Here is a 25,017-nt window from a genome sequence, read left to right as displayed (position 1 = left end):
CATTATTGTGTAATGTTAAACCATCTCTAAGCCCTGCTCATTTCCTGGGCAACTGAATAGTTGTAAGTTAGAAGGTAGCAGTCTTGTTGTTACTTGTTTTCTAGTTAATAATCTTAAATTAATTTCATCTGAGACAACTACTTTTGTACCCTATTAGGTTTTAGAATAGGGCACTTTTGCACACAGGAGACGAGCTATTATTGACTTGAGTTTATTCGAAAGTGTTTACAGTGACCCCATTTGAGTTTGATTCATACTAATCATTTCATGTAGTATTACTCATACATTGATGTAATGATGTGTATTCTAAGATTTGTTTTGCTCATTTATTAAATTTATAAAGAACTCTGTGTTAATACTTCATGCTAAGAAGATTTAATGCTAAATCTTCAGTTTTATAACTTGATTTCTAGTTTTTAAAATACGTGTTGAAATGGTTTCTGAAATTTTATTGTACTGAAGTGTAATTAGGTCACATTCGAAATATATTTTATATAGAGCTAACTTCAAACCTACAGCTTCAGAGGATTTGTCATTTAACAGACGGTGGCAGGACCAATTCATTCAGACAAATAACCTATCAAGTGCCTGTGACTACAAGGCACTGTGCTTGGCACAGGGATAGAAACAAAGATAAACAGGAAGCTTCGGGGCCTGAAAAAGTTACTGAGTAGAGCAGAATATACAGGTTTTTCCTTATTTTCCTAAACAGATTATTTTTAAAATCCCATTTACTCAGAAGTAAATATAGCAAATCCCAAACTTTAGGCTTATGCTGCTTGTTTCCATCCCAGAGCTATGAGGCTGACCCTCAGAAATCAAATAAAGGCCATGTAAGAGTTAGAAGGGAAATTGGTGTGTAATGAAAATATTTCTATGTCCCAGTCAGAGTCCCTGATTTTAAGCCATTCTTGATGTTGTCAGTGAGACTCTGGTATAATCAGTATTTGGAATATCTTCTTAAGTTTGTTTTTAATGGAATTTTACCTGTATTATATGTGAATAAACAAAATGTCCTACAGATCAACTTTTCAATTATTCATGATGGTATTTATATGAGTATGTGGGATATATATGGAATAATGCTATTTTGGATTTTATGGTGTTACTTGCTTTTTCTTTTCTGTTGTTACCTTGTTTTCTCTTTAACATTGTACGAAGATCTAAGAAATACATAACACTGGGTTTTTGTGACAGTCTTGAAAATCTTTCTCAGGAAACACTTCACGTTTGTTATTTCCCTGTTGTTAAGAGGCCCCTTATGACCCAACACAGTAGGCCCTGGTGATTCATTTTGCTGGGTTCTTACTGTTCCATTATTCTGATGTGATATCAATTGTTTCTAATTGTCGTTTATTAGGTCATGCAGAATTCTCTAACTGCATTTTATTTTTCATAACTCTTTTCTGATTACAGAAGTGGTATTTCCCCATTGCAGAAAGGTTAGGAAGAGTAAAAGCAACTGTTATAACATATATGTGGTTTTTTAGTTCTTTTTTTCTTAAACATATTTTACAGAAAAAAAATAAAGTATTTTTAAAAATTCTATATATACGTACTTGCATACATATACCCACACATAGATGCACATATAGTCTTATTTTTTTCTATGTGACATTGTATAATAATAATATTTCATGCAATTTAATACTGTTATTTAATTTTGCTTCACTTATATAGCGAAAAATAAGATAATTTACATTTTGTTTACCTTTATGTACATAAATCAAAAGGTACAAAGGATATATGATGAAAAGTCTTCCTTATATTCCTCTACCAGATACCTATCCAGTTCTCTTCTCTGGAGACAGCCAATGTTAACAGTTTCTGTGTATCCTTCCAGAGATATTCTGGGCAAAACAAACGTGTGTATCCCCCCTTTAAACTGTTATTTTATGCTGTTTGCCACCTTACCTTATTTAACTCAAAAACATATCTTGAAGATTATTTAATATCAACATATAAAGAACTCCCTGTTTCTTGGTGTATGCTGAAAAGAATTCCGTTTTATGAATGTGTCATGATATATTTTCCAGGTCCCCTGTTAATGGACATTGAGACAGTTTACCAAGTTTTGCTCTTACAAACATGCTGCAAAAGATAACCTAAAAATCTGCTATTTCCCACATTTGGGAATATATGTGAAGGGTTAATTCCTAGAAGTGGAATTGCTAGGCCAAATGATATGTACAGTTTAAGTTGTGATAGATTTTCCAAGTACCTGGAATGGTGCCAGGTGCTCAGTGAGTATTTGTCAAATGAAGAAATGAGTTGCCAGATTGCCTTCCACAGGTTACATGCTGGTTAAGTAGGGAGAGACCCTGTACTCCTGTATCCTAGTCCACAATTTTAACAGGGTTTATAGTAGCTCTTAACACTGTTTAATTCTTAAGTTACATAGTTAGTCTCCCAGTGCTGGACATTTAAGTTGTTTCCAGATTTGACCGTGATGGATAACACTGTGAGGACCAATTCTATGTATAAATGCTTGTAACTATTTTTTGTATTGTTTGGATAAATGCCCAGACATAAAATTTGGGGGTACAAGAATATAAATTGTACTATAATCTCTGATATATATTCCCAGATTACTTTTAGAAAAGTTATACCATTTTATATTTCTATGAGAAGTATATGCAAATACCTTAATTACTGCATCCTGGCTAATCATTTAATTACAATTTAAAGAATTGAAAACACTATAATATTTATTTGGTATCTATTGAATGCCTGTGAATATATCTGATTGAGATTTGGTTTCAAGACTGCTGGGAATTCTTGGAACTGCTGGTGCTCCAGCACCTCCAGGGTGAAACTTCTGATTTGGTGTCAGGGTGGCTCCTTTTCTCTTAGCTCTGATCCATGGACCTGGTATGGCTTCTGGTCTGTCCAGTGTTTCCCAGTTGTCCTACGTTAGTCCCAGGTTGCCAAAAGTTCCTTAGATGTCATTAAAGATATCTTGTGACCGAAATGGAACCGCTGTGTGCCTTCACATGGGAAGATAAATAGTGGGAGCTGATGAGACAGATCCTAGAGGTGGTGCTCAGGGAGTGAGTCTGGGCTGACCTACTGTTCATTGAACTATCAACTCTGGCTGATTCCTCTGAAGCTGAGGGTATTTTGAATGTCTCACTTGAACTGGGGGTGGTGGGGACCTTATTACAGTGCTATGCTTATAACTGGTGAATCTCTGGTGACTGTAAATGTGCTGTAATGGCTGCCCAAATGTTTTATACAGGCTTTCTACTACTTTCTAAATTTGTCTTATTTCTCCTGAATAACCACACAACTGAAAAAAGTGCAAATGCAGATGCTCGCTAATTAGTATACATTTAAATCCCCCAGTTTAACCCAGTATCCTTTTCAGTTGTGAGACTAATAACATGTGCCTGGTTTGTCATATTTGAGGGGAATTGTTGCCCTCCTGGGCAGCAGGATCACGCAGTGGATGCAGCAGGCACTGGTTTACTGGTTTGGATTCTGAGCTTCACTGTGTAGTAGCTCTCAGCTTCAGTTTCCTCATCAGTAGTGATAATAATATCCACCAACTGGGGTTGTTGTGAGGGTTAAATGAGATAACACACATAAAGCGGAAAGCTTAGAGAATGGCATGTAACTACTATTCAGTAAATTTTGGCAAAGAAATCTGATTCAGTTTTGTGGAAACGACCGTTTTGAATTGCAGAATGTTGTTGGGGAGAACATTTTTAAAAATTATGATTTGCATGTAGATTTAGTAACATCTTGCCAAATTGAGGCCTTTTTAGGTTTGGTATAATGAATAGAGGTTAATTACCATATTTAATAAGAATGCCATAGGTCCTGCTAAAATTTTTAAACAAGATTTATTTTTTAGGTGGTTAAACATACATGTCTGTTTACAGTGTCAACAATTCTCAAATATATTGGTGTAACAGTAGTTAGCATAGTCCTGGTCCAGAATTTCACAAATCTGAGTTATTGCTTATTGTATATTTGGAAGCAATTAGAATATTTCAGAAATTTTATATAGAAGTCATAATCTTTATGAATAGTTTCATAAACATCATCAATAACTTTTTTCTTCAAGTTCTTCTCTTATGCATGTGTTTATCGGTAAAAAATTTAGCTATGAAATAACTCTGAATTGATGGGTGTAACTAGACTTATTATGGTGATCATTTTGCAATATATACAAATATTGAATCATCATGTTATACACCTGAAGCTAATATAATGCTATATGTCAACTATATCTCAATTACAAAAACCTAACTTATGTTATTTTAGTCACAGTCTCTCTTCAGAAATAGTTTTCTTACTTTCGTTATTTTGTGTCCTTTCTTGCAGGAGCTGACCAGTGCTTTGGTGCATATACGACTGCATCTTTTCATTCAGATCTTTACACTTGCATTCTTCCCAGCAACAATATGGCTTTTTCTTCAGCTCTTATCAATCACTCCGATCAATGAATGGCTCTTAAAAGGGTATGTTTAAATGTTTTGAAGAGTCCACTTTTTAATTAATTTTTTATTGTTGGCACTATTGCAGATGTCCCCCATTTCCCCCTCCTTGTCCTTCTTCACCCATCCCCCATCCCCTCACCCCCTCTGCCACTTTTATGTTGTTGTCTGTGACCATGGGCTATACATATATGCACATATGTTCATGAAGGGTCCACTTTTAATGGGGCATCTTTAGTGACATTACTGTTTGTGTAACAACTATATATAAAAGGGCTTACATGTGATATAAGAAAATAAAAACACTTTTAGCATTATTATTCTTTCAAATGATAGTGTTTCATCAAGGAGATCCATCAAAGAATTTTGTGACAGAATGTTAAAATATACTCATATTCTTAATCCTAAGGTTCTAGATGAGCACTTCTGGGAATTTAAGAGTTATGTTGGGAGAAAAATGGAAGTGACTAGAGATTATAAGATCCATATGTATATGTAAAAATGTAGGCTATCAATTGGGTGCTTTAACTTTTAAGAATTATTTTACCAAATGTACACAGGTAATGACTGAGTATAATGTGCCTTTAAAATGTATAGGAAAGAAAAAAATATATACAGGGGACAAACATTTACTTTTTTACTTGTTCTGTTTTATGTTTGATTGGATAGTTGAATTAACAAGATTTTTATTAGAATCTTTCTTCTATTAAAAATGTTGCCGTGTTTATTTAAAGCATTTGATGATTTTTAAAAAATTATTTGAGTTGGTTTAAAACTGACCAGATGTTAGCATCATGGTATAATAGCTAAAATACTGAACTTAAAGCCCTGCGATTGCACTCTGACCCTGTCCCTAACTTGCTATGAGACTCTGAGGAAAGGCATTTGATAGTTTTGAATCTCAGTTTCCCAGTTTATAAAATGAAGATAATCATGCTTTTATTGCCTGTTTAACAACAATATCAGGGAAATCAATTAAATAATTTATTTAGCTCCTACTATATGCCAGGAATTATTATAGGTATTGGAAAACCAACAGGGAACAAAATTGGCCAAGACCCAATGAGTTTTGCTCATTGAAGAGACTCAGGGTGTGATTGTCAGTAAACAAGTAAATAGATGACCAAGACACAAATAAGTGATGTGAAGTAAAACACTATGATATGGTTGAAAGTGGTTAGGTGCACAGGCTGGTGATTAATTTAGGTTGTAGAGTTCTGGGGGCAGAGTGTTTCGGCAAAGGAAACAATGTACAAGGGCTCCAAGGCAGGACCAACCCTGGTATGTTCAAGGGCCACAAAAGCAACCATGGTGGCCAGAACCTGGTGATATGACTAATATGACTTGGAGTTGGAAAGGTAGGCAGGAACCAGTCACTCAGAGCATTGTAGGCCATGGTAAAGCATTCAGATTTTATTCTGAGTGCTACAGGAAGCTACTAGAGGGAATTAAATGAGAAAGTGGTGTTGTCTTATTTATATTTGCCAATGAGTCTCCCAATGACTCTGGATAGTAATAGATAGTAGAAGGGCCCGAGAGAAAGCTAGGAGACCAGCTTGGAGGCTGGTGTGGTGTAGCAGCACGTTAGGGAGAAGTGGATGCATAAAGGATATATTTTAAAATTAGAGTTCTCAGAACCCAGGGATGGATAGGCTATGGAGAGAGGAGGACAGGGAGGAATCACAGATGACTTCCTGGATTTGGGGTATGAGCCACAGGGTAATTGGTGACATCTGTTACTTAGCTGGAGAGAAATGAGTTAGGGTGAGAGGGGAAAATCAAGGGTGCTGTTTTAGCCAGATTGATTTTGAGAGAATGAACATAAAATTTTACTGAAAAGCATAAAATGTTGTTTAAATATGATGACATCATATAGAGCAACAATGTACGAGGTGGGCAAAAGTAGGTTTGCCATTGTCATACAAAATAAATAATACAATAATTGATAAATAATATGATAACAGTAAACTGTTTCATGCACTCACAACTGTAAAGCTACTTTTGCCCACCTCTGTATAATGCATATTACCAATAGTTATTGAGTATCTGCCAAGTAAAGAGCACTCAAGAAATAGGAAGATATTAACTCATTTTGCTTGTATTAAGGGAACTCCATTTAGTTGGATATGTAGGACATATATATAAAATAGTAACCAACCAAAATGGGGCAGCATATGATTTGTCAGATGAGTGGTATAATCAGTTAAAGGGTAAGAAGTTCAGCAAGGGTTGTGTACTCCTAAAACAGAATTCAAACATGAGACGTTAGTGGGAGAAAGATGAAAAGCTTCCTTAAGCCCTGGCTGGTGTGGCTCAGTTGGTTGGGATCCCATGCACTGAGGGGTCACTGGTTTGATTCCTGGTGGGGGCACATTTGATTCCAGGTTTCGGGCTCGATCCCAGTAGGGGGTGTGCGGGAGGCAGCCGATCAACGTTTAGCTCTCACATCGATGTTTCTCTCCCCTTTTCCCTTCTCTCTCTCAAAAAAAAAGCTTCTGTAAGGCCAACTTTACAAAGATGAGAACTACTGAATCTGTACATGATGGAGAGTTCTTAAATGTGGCAAACGAAAGTAATAGGCTAAAACGTGGTCATGAAGGAGGATTCATCTGATAGCATTGTACTGGGTGTACAGGTGGTGTAGAGTGGGGCCAGCAATTTCTGTATGCTGAATAAACAAGCATGCAGTGTACATTCTACATGAATGCTGAGTAATGTTTTTTATCTTGAGCACTTTAGATTTACTACTCATAGTTTCATTTGCTGGTTATGCAATGTATTTTCTATCCTAAACTCAGAGAATAGACTTCTTGTCATGATCTGGGTATTAAAAACCAAATTTGGAATAGACACTAGAATTCACATTAGAGTCTGAATTCAGGAAGTATATGATTGTGTCATGCCTGTTTCTATATTGAAAGTACAACATGAAAATGCCTTTTATGAGATGAAAGTTTGAGAATTGCTATTTTGTAGAAAGGAATCAGCACATGTAAGCTTATGTTTTGTTAAATATTTTTGAACTTTGGAAGTGATTTTAAAATTTTATTTTTGCGAAAAAATTTCTACCAAAAAATGTAAGGAAAAGACACCTGAAAATAACCCCAGGCTAAATTATATACATTTACCAAAGGATTAACCATTTTGGTTATCTTTCAATGACTATACTTACTCTAACTTGACTATTTTTTAAAAATTATATAGTAAGAGCTTAAATAACTTTAAAAATAACATTGCTCAGGGCTGTGAATGGAATGAGTGTCCCCAGGCATTTGCAGCATCTTCTAAGCCATGTTGCCTCTTAAAGAATTGTCTGAACTCAACAGGGCATGTGCGTCAATAATCACTCTCCTGTTTTCATTTACGCAGCTCTGCTATTTTAGAATGAATGTAGTGAAAACTGTTATGATTGAAAAAAATACTATTTATAATTGCACTTTCTTTTATTTTTCAGTTTGCAGACTGTAGGTTGCATGCCTCCCCCTGTGTCTTCTGCAGTGATTTTAACCAAGGCGGTTGGTGGAAATGAGGTGAGTCATGGGGTTAACTTTATTTAAACAGAAGTGGGTGCTGTGCTTTTATTTTTATATTTTATGACAAAGGAGTCATGTCACAGAAAACACATAACCATAGCAGCTTATGAAAGAAACAGGTTATTTATATATTGGAACATCTGGCCCTTGGACCGAAATCATTTGGTCTGGCCCTGCCAAGGCAACCGAAGGGGGACTCAAAAGTCAATAAATTCAATTAAGTGTTTGACCAAATACAGCAGGCTAATTTTTAAGTTGATAATTTTGTATGGCCTGAGAATGATGTTATAAATATCCAAATGGCCCTTGGTAGAAAAAAGGTACCCCACCCCTGTATTAGGATGATGCTAAAATTGATGATAGTGAGTGGAATTTGGGATTTCAAAGAGAAGAACAAGGGAGGTGAATGAAATAGGGATGGTGATTTCTCTACCTTAGTGGGAAGTTGGGAGACAGAGGACAAGGAATCCAAGGAAAAGGACTTTCCATCCAAGACTCACAAACCAAGGACACCGCTACAGCCATTCCTTAGTTCTTAAAAAATTTGAAACAAATTAAATTTGTGGAAAAAGGGTCAGTGTAAGTTTAATGGCTAGTGAAGATAATATACAAAGGAGAATTAAGGCCAAATTTCTAAGATAAGTTCAAAGAAATTGTCCGGCTGCTAGGGGACTGGCATAAGAAGAGTGCTTGTGTATTGGGATAGCAGTTGTTCATTTCAGAAGCTACTTGTGGGTGGTTCTTCTGGGCTGAAAGGCCCTACAACTTTGTACCGAGGGACTTGGCCTTGTGGCTTATTCCTCCTTTTCCACTTACACAGTCCATCGTTCAGAAAAGAATGCTGTCGAATAAGGGAAGGTATAAGGGGTTGCAGCTTCACTTCATTCTTAGGAGTTTGCTTTCTCAGCATCCGTTTTCATTTTCATCCACTTCATACATTTAAAAAATATTTCTTGATCACATGCTATATTCTTTTTACAAACAGGTTTATTGAAGTATTATTGACATACAATAAACTGCATAAATTTAAACAATTTAATGTTTTGACATATGTATATACCTGTGAAACCCTCACTAGAATGAAGATAGAGAACATGTGCATCACCCTAAAAAGTTTCCTTGTACCCTTTGGTATCCTTCTCTCCTGTCCTTTTTAGCATTCCTTTTCTCCTGGTAACACTGATCTGTTTTTTTATCACTGTGGATTAGTTTGCATTTTCTAGAGTTTTATATAATGGAATCATACAGTGTGTACTCTTTTTTTGCTCTATTTTTACTCAGCATAATTATTTTGCAATTTATCTATATTGTGTATATCAATTTTTCATTCCTTTTTATTGCTGAGTTGTATTATTTTGTATTGTTGTGCCACAATTTGTTTATCCATTCACTTGTTGATGGAGATTTGTGCAGTTTCCACATTGGAGCTATACACATTTTTGTATAGATCTTTACGTGGAAGTAAACTTTCAGTTCTCTTTGGAATACTTAGCGGTAGAATGGCTGGATCATCTTATAGGGGTAGGGAACCTTTTTTCTGCCAAGCACCATTTGGATATTTATAACATCATTCCTGGGCCTACCAAATTGTTGTTGCTATGAAAAAAGCTCCTAGATTTATTGAATTTTGGGTCCCACCTGCGGTTGACTTGACAGGGCCAGACCAAATGATTTCTCGGGCCTTATATGGCCTCCAGGCCAGACGTTCCCCACCCCTGATCTAGTATGGATATGTTTTAGTGCATTTCAGCCAAGGGAGGAATCACCAGTGAATAGTTATAAATCATCTATAAATAGCTTCTGAAGTGAACCATTTCTTTTCATATACAGGTACTCTTCTTTTTACCACAGGTGCATGTTTAACTTTTTAAGAAATTGCCAAAGTATTTTCTAAAGGGATTGTACCATTTTGCATTTCAAGCAGTGGTGCATGAGAGTTCCAGTGCTTCACATCTCAGCAACGCTCGCTATTGTCAGTCTTTTTAATTTCAGCTATTCTGATATGTGTATCAGAATGATAGTAGTATCTCATTGTAGTTTTAATTTAATTTGCGTGTCCCAGTGACTAGTGATGGTGAGCATTATTATCTTTACACGTGTTTATTTGCTGTCTATGTCTTTTTTGGTAAAATGTCTGTTAAACCTTTTGCTTTTTTTTAAATTGGGTATTTGGTTTTCTTATTGATGAGATTTGAGAGTTTTATATATTCCAGTTACAAGTCCCTTTCATCAGATACATACTTTGTAAGTATTTTCTCCCAGTGTGTGGTTTGTTTTTTCAATTTCTTACCAGTGTCTTGAAGAGCAGGATGGTAGTGGAGGCACTAAAGTGTGGTTGGATTCCTTACGTATTTTAAAGGCACAGGATATGCTGATGAATTGGATATGGGGTGTGAGAAAAAGAAAGATGTCAAGAATGACTTCAGAGTTTCTGACTGAGCAGCTGAAAGGATGGAGTTGCTGACATGGAGATGAGTACTATGTGAGGTTTGGGGGGTATCAGTCTGGGTGATAACTAAGAATGCCAAAATCTCAATGATCAAACGTATAGGCTTATTTCTTGCTCATGGTACATGTCCTGTGTGGGTCAGTTGGAAGGTCTTTGCAGTCACTAAGGAAGCCTGGTTAATGGAGGCCCCATGTCTTAAAGGTACACCATCTGGATGGAACACAGCATTTTCAGTTGCCACAGCAGGGAAAGAGAGAGATTGGAGAGTCACCAATGGGCTTTCCTCTGTCCAGGCTGGAAGTGATACAAGGCACTTCTGTTCACATTAAATTGGCCAGAACAAGTCATATGGCTTTACTATGTGTTGTTATTGATGTGCCCTGGAGGAGAAGAGAACTGGACGTTAGTGAACACTTGTGACGTTAGCCACATGGGTAAAGATCAGGAGTTTGTGTTTTGTTGTGTTAAGGTGCCTATTACATGTCCAAATGGAAATGTCAGTAAGCAATTAGAGATACAGTGTTGAGAGTTCAGGTCTAAAATGGAGATATACATTAGGGAGTCATCAGTGAATAAATGGTATTTCAAGCCAATATTGGAGGCGATTACCTGGGAAGAGAGCATAGAAAGAAAAGAAAAGAGGTTCAAGGACTGAGCTCTGGGACCCTCCATCATTATGAGGTCGGGGTAATGAGGAGTAGTAACCAGCAAAGGCAACATAGAAAACGTAGTGAGATGGAAAGAAAAACAAGGAAGTGTGTTATCCTGGAAGCCAGGTGATGAAAGTGTTTGAAGGAAGAGGGTATGATCAGCTATGTCAAATCTGCTGGTATAAGTTGTGTAAGGTGAATTCTGAGAATTAACCCTTTAAGCTACATGGAAATTACTGGTAACCTTGGCCAGAGTGGTTTTGGTAGAGAATAGGGGCAAATGCTTGTTTGGAGTAGGTTCAAGGAAAAACAGGGAGAGAGAAATTAGAGACTAGGGTTACAAACATCTGTTTTTAGGTCTTTTACGATTAAAGGGAATAGAGAAATGGGGCCTCATTTAACAGAGGATGTGGAGTCAAGATTATTTTTAGTGCCAAAATGACTGCATGTTTCTACTTTGATGCGAACTGTGCAGCAGAGAGGGAGCTGTTGATTTGAGAGAGGGTGCTGGGGTAATTCATTTGGGCAAGTGGGAGAGAATGGTCAGGTTGTATGAGCTGCAATAGGAGCTTGGACCTTTCGTTTATAATAACAGGAGGGAAGGCAGAGTGCAGGTATAGATCCGTGGAGATGGGTAGGGGGGTACACTTGGGAGTTCTCTTCTGATGATTTTATTTTTTCTCAGCAGCTGAGAGTCATGACAAGGTAAGTGCTATGAATGTTTGAGCTGAGAGGAGAAATGTGCCATTACCATCTAGATGAGGAGAGTGAGTTAGCTGGAGAGTGTAGTAGCGTTACCAGGCCGCACTGAGGACCCAGCCGAGATTCAGTCATGCATTAAAAGTGAAGCCAGGCATCACGGTTGTGTGTTTGTGTGTTTTTTTCTTAGCCGCACTTAGCTTTTTGGTGTAGGAATAGAATTGACAGATCATTGGAAACCCAGGGTTTCATTATGCCAGCTAATTCTTTCAGTTACCACATAATTAGTGAGATAGAGGAGTTATAGGAGTCTTGGACTAGTGCCTGCTGTGGTTTTCTATCACCTTGAAATGATTTGAGGAAAGGGTCTCTTTTGGTAATATCTGAGATCACTGTTAATTGGTTTAAATGTGTCATTTGTGCCTTTCTTTCTGATGTGATTCCCTTAAGAGCCATAAGGCCAAAAAACCTTTTGTTCTCAAATGACTTTTGGCAGAAGTTCAAAGTTCATTCATTTTCTTGACATTAACATATAGCATTAAAAAGTGTGTTTACATGTTCATTACTCAGTAGATATTTAAATTGTTTACATTAATGTTTTATGTTAATAAGGTTGAGTTTACAAACATTTCCTTTGTTTTCTAAAATCATTGGTCTAGTTCTTTAAATGTTTATATGGTACATCTTCATGACTATCAAGCATTGAGGAGTAAGATTCAGTTTTTCATAAATATTGAAAATTGAGCTTCAGAAATGAAGCTCGTGCAGTCCATTTTGGCCGAATCTTCTGATGTTAAATGAATAAGACTTTTATACTTGTGTCAGATTATGGAAGAAAATGATCTGCAAGTGAAAATATAAGATCATTTTAAGTTTAATATTTTCCTAAAATAATGTTATAAAGTAACTGAATATAAGCTTTTGCTGAAGTAAATTTAAGGGAAGATTAATGTAGTCTACGGATGAAAAGTGAATTTATTGGTGCATGTAAATGAAGAGGTCCGAGAGCTGAATCCAGTGTCAGGTGCCATTGGGTGAAGGTTCTGAGTCTCCTCTGTGATTCTCTGTTCTGTCTGCCACATGGTGGCTTTGTACCCACGAGGATTTCAAGATGGTAGATAAATTGCTGGGGTGCATTTCTATGTTTTTTCAAACTGACTAGTCTTGGCAGAATTTATGACATGTAAGAAACCCTGTTTTAATTCTACTTTGTGTTACTAAACTTCTTAACATTTAGTTATGCTCTCATATATTTACATATACATCTTTAATACATACACATGTTTAGTGTATGCCCTCAAATATAAAAGAAATTCTGTGATTATGTAGCATATTTGTACTTAGTGATTTGGGGGATATATGCAGACATAATAGTGTCATTTGAAATTATTCTCTTGGCTTTATTTTGCAAAGTTATTATATAACTTAGGAAGAAATTTTTTTCTGTTACTAATATACCTTTCATTTTAAAGTTTTTTTCATAAAACTGTTGGTTACCAAAAGGTTTTTGTCATGGATGGGAAGTTATTGCATCCTTTAAACTCACAGCTTGTACTTTGGCGAGAAGTGCCTTTAGTTGAAGTTATAAAACAGTTTCTGTTTTTATAACTTAGGTATTTTTGTTTCAGGGAGACAACTAGGATTTATAGTGATTTTAAGCAGCAGAAGGAACTCAATGAATCGCATAACAATGCAGACGCTAGAATGCATATGCTTTAGGTATTAAAGTGAAACTGTTTAGAGTATAGCTGACTGGCAGTCTTATTTTGTGGCTTTTAAATTTTAAACTACTTTTATTTAAATATTGGAAACATGGTTAGGTTCTTTTTTTGTGATTATTATTTATTTATTCGGGTGTTTTAAATGTAACTTTTCAAAAGTGTGCTGTTGACAGGGTCTGATTGATGATGATGTTGGTTGTGTGTGTGTGTGTGTGTATGTATGCAGTTTTAGTTTCTTTCTTAAATAATAGAAAAAGTAATAAGGCTTGGTGAACCCTAATTTTATTTCTAAATACAAGAAAGAAGGTAGACAAAAAGTGTTTTCTATTTTATTATAACATGGGAGATGTAGGATAAGCACTTTTTCTTTGAAACTATACATTTGTTTGGTTTAAATTTCTGTTCCAAATGTAAAGTTCTGTGCTAAAAAATATAATTTTTTCCCCAGAAGTCTTACAGAGGTTTTAAACCTTATGGGACTTGCTAAGAAAATGATTGTATTAAAATTCAAGTAACTTCTGCTTTATAGTAACTACCACAGGGATTCCGATTATAAAAGAAGGCTTTTTTTTAAGAAACTGGAAAATCATTTCCCGGAGTTTGGAGAGAAGGTGTTACGTAGTTTTCATTCTGTTGTTATAGAGATATTTCATTTCTCTATCACTTATGCTGGTATTTAATGATAAAGTAAGAAAGGTAGAGTTTGGGAGAAGATGCACTATCTTCTTTGACCTCAGTATTTTCTTTTGCAAGCTGACATAGGGAAGGAGTCAGCTAAAAGCCATTGCCTAAAAATGTGAAGTCAGTTTGAGTTCTTAATTCTCAGGTAAAGTTGCAAAGCTGTATAACTTTGTAAAATTTCTGCCTTCAAATAGCTGAAGGAAAAAAGAAAGAATAGAAAAGCATTAAGAATCCTAATAGATATAAACAACAGCAAGTTACGAAGATGTCTCCCGTCATATCTGAGAGTAACATTTTATGCTAAACTCTGTGTTACCTGCGTTTGCAACTGAGCCTGGTAATTTCTATCATGAAAATAAGGCACCTTCAGCACTAATAGCAGTGTACTGATTATAGGTATGTTATATGTCTTGGCTTGTTTATGTTTTTGTTTCTCAAAGTGGATTCTGTAGATTACCTACACTGGTATTACCTGGGGTTATTAGGGGGGAAAAATTCTCATCTTCACCTTAGACATATTTAATTAGAATATGTGATGGATGGGCCTCAGGATTCTACTTAAAATATATATATATATGAAAAAAAACAGATCTGTAAAAGGTATGTAAAACACATATATAGTTTAAAGCATAATAATAAACACCATTATACCTACCACCCAGCTTTAGAAATAATGTGACACTTACCCAGTAGTTAATCGCTCACTTTGTATAGGTACTGTTTTCTACCAGAGAGAATGAACAGATAGGAGAATAAGACCTGGGGCCTGCCTTCCAGAAGCCTGCATTTAGTGTCACATTATACTATTCAAAAATCTCTGTCTCATCTTATAAACCTCACAAAAGTAGGCAAAACAGAGTGGAATGGCTTTATATTGGCTCATATCACCAAATTATTTTTTTCCTTTTTTAGTATAAAAAAACCCAAAATATACCCCAAGCAAGCTCATCCCCACTTGGCTGTGCGGGACAGCCAGACTTCAATTTCGGGATCTGGGCTGTGTTTGCTTCTTGTGGACACTATGCTGTCCTCTTGCCTAGACGGGGCTAGGATAGTGTACTTTCTTTAATATAAACACAGTTTGCTGGCTTTTTTATTATATTTTACTTATCAGGTTGAAGGATTTTAGAACCCTTTGATAGTCATATAAAATTCCAAATACATTTTAGGGAAAGGTTTGATTTCAGGTATAGTACAAAGGTAACAAGTTAAAAGTGTTTGTGTGCGGGGGGCTGGGGGTATGAATTTGATCAATGAGGTTAGTGTCCAAATCCCTTCAGAAAATTTAAGAATGTCTCCTGAGCAAAGAAAATTACTGCATGTGGTGAACTCTTTCAGTTATAGACGAAGGTCTTGGCAACCTGAGTATATTTAAAAAAGGTTTCCTATCTGCTCGGAAAGCAAATGAAGCACTCATTACTAACCTTAAAGTTATAGCTATGAGAGGAATTTTGCTAGAGGTGAAAGATCAAGATCATCACAGTCTAAACGGAGACAGAAAGTTCAAAGTCTGGCTTACCAAGGAGGCCTGGAACATTTCAGGGTTATTTTGCATTATCAGTGGGGAGTTGATCTTGCTAATCCAATGCATGAAGATAAGATTCATTGAAACATTTATAAAGGCTAGAGGAGATCTGATGAGCAGAGAGAACTGAGAGTGAGATGAAAATCTGATCTGTCAGTCACTTGTCTCAGCTTCAGCAATCACTTGGCCTTTCTGGGCCTTACCTTTCTCCTCTGTTAAATGGAGCTGTTGCTGCTTTTGCTTGCAGTGGAAGTTTAATGGCATCTTAGAGGAATCTTATATCTGAAAACAGCTGGCAGTGTTGAGACCTCTTGCAAGCTGGCTGTGTAGGCTCCTGGCTGTCTGGGAAATAGCAACAGTTTTTTCTGCAGCAGCAAGACTTTCCCTTCCCTTCTCTTCTTGCATATCTACCTTTAACTTCAGTTTCATCTTCTGAATTGGGTTAGCATCCTTAAGGTCATTAGAAAGAAGAGTCAAGTGTGTTTGCTTTAAGCTGCTATAAAACTTGTGAAATATACCTAGATTTCCCCAAATTTTTGTATGTTAATTTAGACGTCTCTCATTTAATCCCTTCATGCCTCTCAAATTGTCTTCCATTTCATCCACTGTAACCAAAAGAGTCTTCTTAATGCTTGGCAGTGATTTCTGTTCACCAAATCCAGTTGCCATTTCTCAGTTCTCATCCTCTGTGACTTAACTCCGTCCTTTGACACCATGGCTACTCACGTCCAATGTCCTTTTCTTCCCCAACACTTCTCCCAGTTTTCTTGCTATATCTCTTATCACTCTTTTTTTCTTGCCTGACTCCTTTCCCATCCCAATAAGAATGTCCTCCAGGGACCTGATCTTGAAACGCCACGCTTAGCATTGTCAGATTTGTTCCTGAGTCATTCTTCTCTCTATGTTTGAAGTCATTTGAACCCTCATCTTTGGGTCCAACTCAGCCACAGACGTAAGGAACAGTCCTGATTTTGGATGAGAGGTATTTAAACAATGCCAGCTTTCCACACTGTGGCACACTGACACCGCCTTTGCCGCCAGGCCACCTGGCCTTTAGCAGAGGATACACTTGCCGAGCAATCAGAGCAGGTGTTTGATGTCTACTTTTAGCATTACTCACCTGGTAGTCTGAGAAATTACATATATGAGGTAAAGCATATTTATGTATTTATACATATGTCAACATAAAAGAAATGTCCAAACCTATAGAGAATTTTTATGAGTTTGAGCCAAACTTGACAACAGTTGCTGGGAAGCAAAATCTCAACAGACTGAGAAAATGCTCCAGAGTATGGCAGTTTTGCAGCTTATTTTATACATTAGAATCAAAGGAGGCGATATAAGGAGGGTTACATGAAATCCACTGGTGGTAAATTAAGGAGAAAGCAAAGTGGAGAAATTTCTGGGATTGGATAAAAAGGCAAAATAGACAAACACTTCTTTCACATTGGTGGGTACAGGATAGTTAATAATTAACATTTATAGCACACCCAGCCAGTGTTGCTCAGTGGTTGAGCATTGACCCATGAACCTGGAGGTCACGATTTGATTCCCAGTCAGGGCACCTGTCCTGGTTGATGGCTCAATTCCCAGTAGAGGGTGTGCAGAGGCAGCCAGTAGATGATTCTCTCTCATCATTGATGTTTCTATCTCTCTCCCCCTTTCTGTTCCTCTCTCTGATATCAATAAAAAAATATTAAAAAAACACACATTTACAGCATGTAGAGATGGTGTGTGGGAAACAAGATAACAATGAGGGGTTCTGTGGTTCTTGTGTGCTAGTACATGCGGCTGTGCCTTGAGGGGTCTGGAAAAGAAAATTACTCTGATATTTGAAAGGTATGTTATCCTAGATACATAAGAACAATGCACAGGGCTCACTTAAGGTGAAGACTGACCTTTGTCAAGGAAGCTACAGGCCTAGGCTTTTAATTAGGGATTTTTATGTTTAGACCATCCTATGTGGTTACTTTTGGTCTCTGAGTTTGTAGGACCCACCATTCAGGCCTCCCCTGAGCTTGTCAGGTTTAGTATGTGGCCCCTTTTCTGTCCACACGTACTAATGTTTTTTTAAGTTTATAATGAGTTAGCCTATAAAAAATGCTTTCAACTTTTGTGGCCTTCCCTTGTCAAGGTCAATAGGGACTGATACACCTTAACTCTCACTTGAGTTTACATTAGGTGTTTGTCAAATAAGCATCCTAAATACTTACTGCGTGGGTCCTATGGAGTTGTTAGAATGCACTTATTCTTTCTGTTCTCCAAAGTTTGACATTTCCAGTTCTTCAGTAGTTTTAGTTGCCAACTACTCTGCTGTGTGTTTGCACACTTGCTGTTAAAGGTGGGCTACACAGTCACAATTTCATATGAGAAATGAGAGCCGGCATTAAAATTAAAAATGATCTCCCACACTCAAGTAGTCTATAAAGAGAGACATGAATTCTGTTGGTTTGATAGTATTATCTTTTTGTAGATCAAAAATGACATTTTTGTTAGAGGAATGACTTGGCTCTCTTTAAAAAATTTTAATTTTCAAATTGTGTTTAAATACTTCTGGGCGTAAAAAAAGAGCCTCTTGTAAGAAACAGTTTTCCTATGGTTGATGAACTTATACAACTTTAGACCCAATTCATTATAAATTGATTATCAGTAGAGAAAGAAGAAAGAAGTTAATTGAATTAGAGGCTTGTTTGCTAAATAAGGAGCCTTTCACCTATTGGGAGAAGCCTAAGCTCAGGCTTTACAGAGAAGCCTCTTAGGGATATCAGCAAGGGCTAGCATTTTTCCTGCACTTTACTAATTTCTGGCCTAGAATGGAAAAGGGCACAGCAGGACGATGGAGTGACAGTACTGCAACAACGCATAATTCTGGGAAGCACCCTTACCTTTTGTGAGCAATTCCTCTGCCCGGAGTGAATTTACCTAGCTGATAACCTGCAGTAGGAGATGGCTGTGATCCTAGTAAGCTCTTGCCATCAAAATAATAAGACTAGCCAGTGCTTTCAGAGTGCGTGATCGCTTTATGTGTATTAATTCCTTTAATCCCTTGAACAACTTTTTGAGATAGGTACTTTTATTATCTCCATTTTTATAGATGAGAAAGCTTAATCCCACCAAAAAGGGATTAAGAAACTTGTGCAGAGTTACATAGCGAAAAAGAGGAGGAGCTGGATGCAAACCCAGGCCCTCTGCTGTCAGCGCCTGGGCTTCATTGCTGCCAGTCTCCGAGTTAACACGAGGTAGGATGGATGAACCAGAAACTCTCCATCTATACATGGCTTAGTGTCTGAACTACTCAGGTGAGAAAAATAAAGGCTGACCCATGAGTAGACCAAGAGGCCAGCAGTCAAGTAAAAAATGATCCCTAAGAAGTTGTGTAGACGTTGATAGTTGTACTTGACTGCAAGCCTCGCCTCAGGAAGCTTTACCATCTCTCTGCCAGGGTCCTGTGCTCCTTAACTCGGCAAGGCACACGTAACACAGAATATTGTAAGTGCCTGTGCATCTCACTGAGGCTTTCATTAGATGGCAGGGAACATGTCTTTCTTATTCACAGTTGTATCCTCTGTATCTAGTGCAGTATTTGGTGTGTATTGGGACACAGCAATATATTTGAATAGATTGATATTTTTGAAAGAATGTGTTCAAGTCCAGCCCTATCAGTGTCTCCATTTAAATGTGTCCTATTAAGGCAATAATTCATATCCATTTTTCCTTTGTTAAATAAACTTTTATAGAAAAGTCATAAAAATTCTATAGAAAAATCAAGGTACATGCTTGGCTGTCTCTTGTAACATTTTTACTTCTCTCAGTTATTCACACCTATTGTGCTTTGTCTAAGCATCAGCAGCCACAGCCCTCTACATGGTGGCTTCCTCCAGAATGGCTGGTGTGATGCCTGGAGGGAAATAAAAGGCGTCTAATGCTTGTAAGGAAGGAAGAGACTGCTAGGCAGTTGATTTGTCCTGGAAGTAAATAAAAGACTTCTGTAAGGTTGATTTTGCATTTTCAGACCTATTAAGTGATGAAAAACATACACAGACATTTTAGTAGCTAAATGGGCCCTTTAGTCTGTTTTCTTTTCCCTTTAATTTTGGGTGATTTCAGACTAGTCAAGTAAATTTCTGTGTTGGAAAAATGATTTTGACGCAAGAAGACATTAGTAAATATCTGATTTTTTTGGGGAATGAATGATGAGATAAAATTTCATTATTTAAAATAAATAGTGATTTCTCTATGGAAGTTTTAGTATATATAGAATTCAAGTATATATGAGAATTCTTCTTTAGGTCATCTCCTATTGTGATTAGTACATTTTAGATTATTTTGCATATCTTATGAAACACTTTTATCTGTATTTTCTCCTTGTAACTTCCTAATAATTATATGAAGTAGGGAGGACTGGTGTTTACATTATCCTGACTTCTGTAGTTGGTCAGTTTAGGATTTAGCAGTGAGGTGACTTAATGGAAGTCATACAGCTGGGAAGTGTGGCCACCTTCTCCAGGATGCTTTCCTCACATTACACAGTGTATCAAGCAAAACAGTGTAACTCCAGAAATCAATCACAGAAGAAAGAGCACCTCAATCTTTTGTTGGCTCCTCAGTAAAGGTAGATGGCTTGAAATTTTTTGAGAGATGAATGTCAGTGTACTATTAGCTTGAACAAATTATTGAGCACTCGCAATTTACAGTTCACTGAGCTAATATTTTGATTGGGGAACTAGCATGGAAAGAGAATCCAACCTACCCTGCTTTCATGGCAGTAGGTAATGGAGAGGGAGAAATGAGCAGGAGCATAAACACAGGTGAGTGTAAATGAGCAAGTGGGGTAAGTAAGGAGGGGCTCGAGAGGTCCCTAGAGCTTGAGGCAGGCCCCTGCGTCCTGGTTAGAAAGTTGGTTCTTGGAAGTGAGAGGCTTTCAGATTCTCTCCCAATGGTTAGGACATTTTTTGAGAGGTCTCCCCAGTGAGGTTATGATAACAGACTGGTTGGAAGATCCAAGAGAATGGGTCTGATGGAAGGGCTGCTGCTCACAAGACCTGCCCCAGTGGCTGGTCCATGTAACAGACTTGCCTGCGTGTTGGAGCAAGGAGAGCAGGCTGGCCGAGTAGCTGTGCATTGTGGCCAACACCTTGGCTGCAAATGTTGCTTCCTTATACTTGGTATGTGGCAGAATTAAAACTTTGCCGTGCCCTGTAGATATAAAACGTGAATGGAATAACCAAACACCTGGGTGATGTGGTGGGTCAGGGGCACAGGCAGGCCAAGCCTGTGTGTCCTAAATCATGGCAGCTGTAGAGTTAAAAGGTCACCATTGCCCTAGCCATTGGGAGATTCTCCATAACCATCTCAGTAACTTCCATTCCCTGCAGGATGAGAAGATGAAAGGAAAACTGAGGTTCCTACTGCACCCCAAACACAAGAGGCCTTTTGTCCTGAATTTGTTTTGGTACCACAGATCCACCAAGACTCCACCACCAAGAGGCCAGTTCCACCCAGGAACATAGCTGTCAGTAGATCCCTTTGTAGCAGATGATGTTCTGGTATCTAAAACTATAAGACACCACAGACATGTTTTTTCTTTAAATGTCACTTATTTAAATAAAGAAAAAAATTAACTTCAATGTTAAAAACCCTATTAGTATATATAGCTACTTTCCTCCCTAAATCCACACCATTGATTAAGTTATAAAATAGTTCCTGGCAGTATGTTTACGGTTACCTAGTTAAATGATTAAAGTAATGTTATGTGAACATGCTTAGCAAATTACAAAACATTATACGGTTATGTTATTGCTATTAGACAACTGGTTTTTAAAAATTTTGTGATTGGAAAGTCTATTGGAGATAGTTAATCTTTGACAAATTCATCATTGCTCTCTTGACCAGTTACATGAATGACCTACGGTTTGTACTTGAATTTTGAATTGTCTTACTGAATGATGTGCTGTTACTTTGGAGTTAGGAGGTAAATGTGATCTTTTCCACCTTGGTTTAGTTTGTTTGTCCTGATTTTCACTCTTTTGCTCCTTTTCCTACTTTTTTTTCCTCAGTGGTGTCAAGGAGTAGGGGGTCGGGTCATGGAAAGTCATAGACTTCAGTCAAAACCTAAAGTTATGTTCTGGTCTCTGCATTGACTCAGTCCAAGCCAACACAGAATATTAACTCACTGGTAGGAGATCCCTGATTTATTTATTTAGTAAGTACTCAATTCATACTTAAGGAAATAAAGGAAATTCACTTTGTTACAAGGAAATGAATGGATTCCCTGTGCCTGCCCTTTAATTAGGTATTATTTTCTCAAATTGATCTAATTTTAATTTTCTTATTTTCATCATGGTGATTTATTGATAACTTTCACTTTTTATTTGAATTATACTAGTCAGATACTAGTAATAGTAATGCATTTGTTTTCCCCTTTTTTAAAAAAATAAATCTTTATTGATTTCAGAGAGAGGAAGGGAGAGGGAGAGAGAGAGATATAAACATCAGTGATGAGAGAGTCATTGATCTGCTGCCTCCTGCATGCCTCCCACTGGGGATCCACCCCGCAATTTGGACATGTGCCCTGACCGGGAATCAAACCTTGATCTCCTGGATCAAAGGTCAATGTTCAACTGCTGAGCCATTCCGGCTGGGGTATTTTCCCTTTTTTAAAAGCCCATTTATTTACCTACAGTAGTAGTTGTATTTAACTGAATATGTGTTAGACACCGCTAGTTGCTTTCTAATATCCACTTCCTCTTCATCTTTAGAACAGAACCCCAACTTTCAGCTATGCACACTGCCACTGAGCTAAATAGCATAGTTACTAGACTTTCTGGCATTCTAGTGGCCATGTAACCTAATTCTGGCCAACGAAGTGTAAATGGAAGTATTTTATATTATATCCAGGACATCTCTTTGAAAGTGGGTGGCACAGTCATCATTTTTCTTTCCTCTCTCTGCTTACTGGAATGTTGATTTGATGGCTAGAGCTTGAGGAGCAATCCTAGGCCACAAGACAGCCCACTAATGAGATTCAAGTAACAAAAATAGTCTCTGGGTCCTTTGCCTACAGAACCTCCATGACAGCCCTGGATTGCCTACCCCTGGGCTTCTTTACATGAAAGAGAAGTGAACACCTCTCTTGTATAAGCTATTGTTATTTGGCGTATTTTCTTTTGTATTCAGCTAATGTTAATCACAATTAATATAAAATATATGAGTATAATTCTCAAATAATAGGATATAATAAAGTATACTTAACACCGGAACTATACTGAATATAATTCAAAATAATGTGATATTAAGAAGGCACCTGAAGGAATGAATTAATTCCTGGGTCCATTTTAACCTAATAGTGTATAGTATTGTAAAAAACATCTCATTTATTGTTTTGAATTTTCTACCTCTTTTGATTCTTCTAGAAATTTTGGTTAATACTAGGAAATAGTTTTGTTACTTAGCACAGTATTCTAAATGCTAAGGACAGAACTCTAGACATCTAATGGAATTTTTGGAAACTTTCTCTCTGGAATCCATTTCCTAATGTGTTCTGGGACTGATTTTTTTTTTTTTTCCATTTCTTGAATGATAGTGATAAGAATATATAAATTTAGGTGTGATTGGTGATGCTTCTCACAAACTTTATGCATCTTTGGTCAAGACACCCAAAACAAAGATCTCTGAATTTCCATTATCTTTGAGTTTTTATATTATTATGTTTCTAAAATACTTATTTTGAAAATATTGTAGTGAGCTATACATAACACCAAATTTACCATTTAAACTGTTTTGACATATATAATTTAGTAGCATTAAGTATATTACATTTCTGTGCAATCATCACCACCACTCAGCTCCAGAGATTCTTCATCTTCCCTAAGTAAAACTCCCTTCCTACAGGAGGGACCATAACTCCGCATTCCCCCTACTCCCTGGCAACCAACTTTCTTATTTTCTGTCTCTACAAATTTGACTACTCTGGAAACCTCATACATTTCATTGTATAAGTGAAATCATACAATATTTGTCTTTTTGTGACTGGCTTATTTCTGTAACATAATTCTTTTGTTGGGAAATTCCTTACTTGGGAAATTATTTAATCATAAATAAATTATTATTGCCTAAGATTGCCTTTCTTCCATTCATCTTCTAACAATTTTTATCTGCATTGGAAATTACAATGGATGTTAACAGAGTATATGGTCTTATGATAAAATAGGGTATCGGGCCCGGACAGGTGTTGCTCAGCGGTTGAGCGTTGACCTGGGATCCAGGTGATAGGAGTTCGATTCCCGGTCAGGGCACATGCCCGGGTTGTGGGCGTGATCAATGACCCTCTCATCATTGATGTTTCTATCTCTCTCTCCCTCTCCTTTCCTCTCTCTGAAATCAATAAAGATATATTAAAAAAATTATTAAAATAGGGTATTGGGATTATTAATTTAAGAAATACAGTACAAGGTAGAAGTCACTTTATTGTCATGTGTTTTTAATATTGTAAAGACAATTGAAACATAAAACAAGGACTTTCTTTTAGCAGTAGGTATGAGATGAGTGCATTAGATATTTTAGCAATCTGCTGAATTTTCTATCATCCTGTATAAGAATATAAATATTATATTTTACTGTAACATTTGATTTCACATATTATCTGACTGTATTAGAAAGAAATAAAATGTGATTTTAGGATAAAAGATTAAGGTTCACAGATGAAGCAGTTATTCCACTTGGCGTATATTCTGTTTGTGTAACAAAAGGTAAATTATTTTTTCTTAGAATGTATAGATTTGGAGGATTGAACAATAGTCCCTAAAAAGGTATTAAGATCTTGATGTATTTGTTGCCTTGGGAAATATATTGATGATCTGTGTCACTTCAGAAATAACATTTTGTCCTGACCGTAACTGTGTGTTTTAAAGCTTATATCACTTCTCCTTGATCCCACTTTGTTTCCTCAGAGGCATTTTACAGAAGCACACGATAATAAAACCTTTCTGGTAAATCAGTAGCTAAGATTCTTTCAAAAAAATTCCAGCTTAAGAAGCAGCAGCACAGGGAGTTGGCATAATGGGAGGCATGCAACTGTATTTGCAAATCTCAGACTTTATCCCACGATTTTGGTGTAACCCTTCAGCTAACAATTAAAATCTCTGTTTTGTCAACCATCACCCAACCCTAACAGATGGGTGAAGAATTAATCTGATTTGTATTTTCCCCTACAACTTTCTCCCACACATTGTAATATTCTATGATTAACATTCTGTGAATTCTTAAAGATGATTGATGGGCCTTAAAGGTATAATATGTACATTCCATTTAAATTATGC

The 25,017-nt window shown here is 36.8% G+C and overlaps 1 protein-coding gene across 3 annotated transcripts in view; it reads left to right on the top strand.

The window, feature by feature from the left end:
- Positions 1-25,017, top strand: part of SLC10A7 (solute carrier family 10 member 7) — a 190,841-nt gene that overhangs the window by 8,778 nt on the left and 157,046 nt on the right. For all 3 annotated transcript variants that reach the window (XM_016206893.2, XM_016206892.2, XM_016206895.2), the window contains 2 exons: positions 4,330-4,466; positions 7,897-7,972. In XM_016206893.2, coding sequence (XP_016062379.2) covers positions 4,330-4,466; positions 7,897-7,972 — 213 coding nt within the window. The remainder of the gene's footprint in view (positions 1-4,329; positions 4,467-7,896; positions 7,973-25,017) is intronic.

The sequence above is a fragment of the Miniopterus natalensis genome, chromosome 4, assembly GCF_054644295.1.
Source record: "Miniopterus natalensis isolate mMinNat1 chromosome 4, mMinNat1.hap1, whole genome shotgun sequence".
In the NCBI taxonomy this organism is placed as follows: domain Eukaryota; kingdom Metazoa; phylum Chordata; class Mammalia; order Chiroptera; family Miniopteridae; genus Miniopterus; species Miniopterus natalensis.
This window is presented reverse-complemented; position numbering and strand designations above follow the sequence as displayed.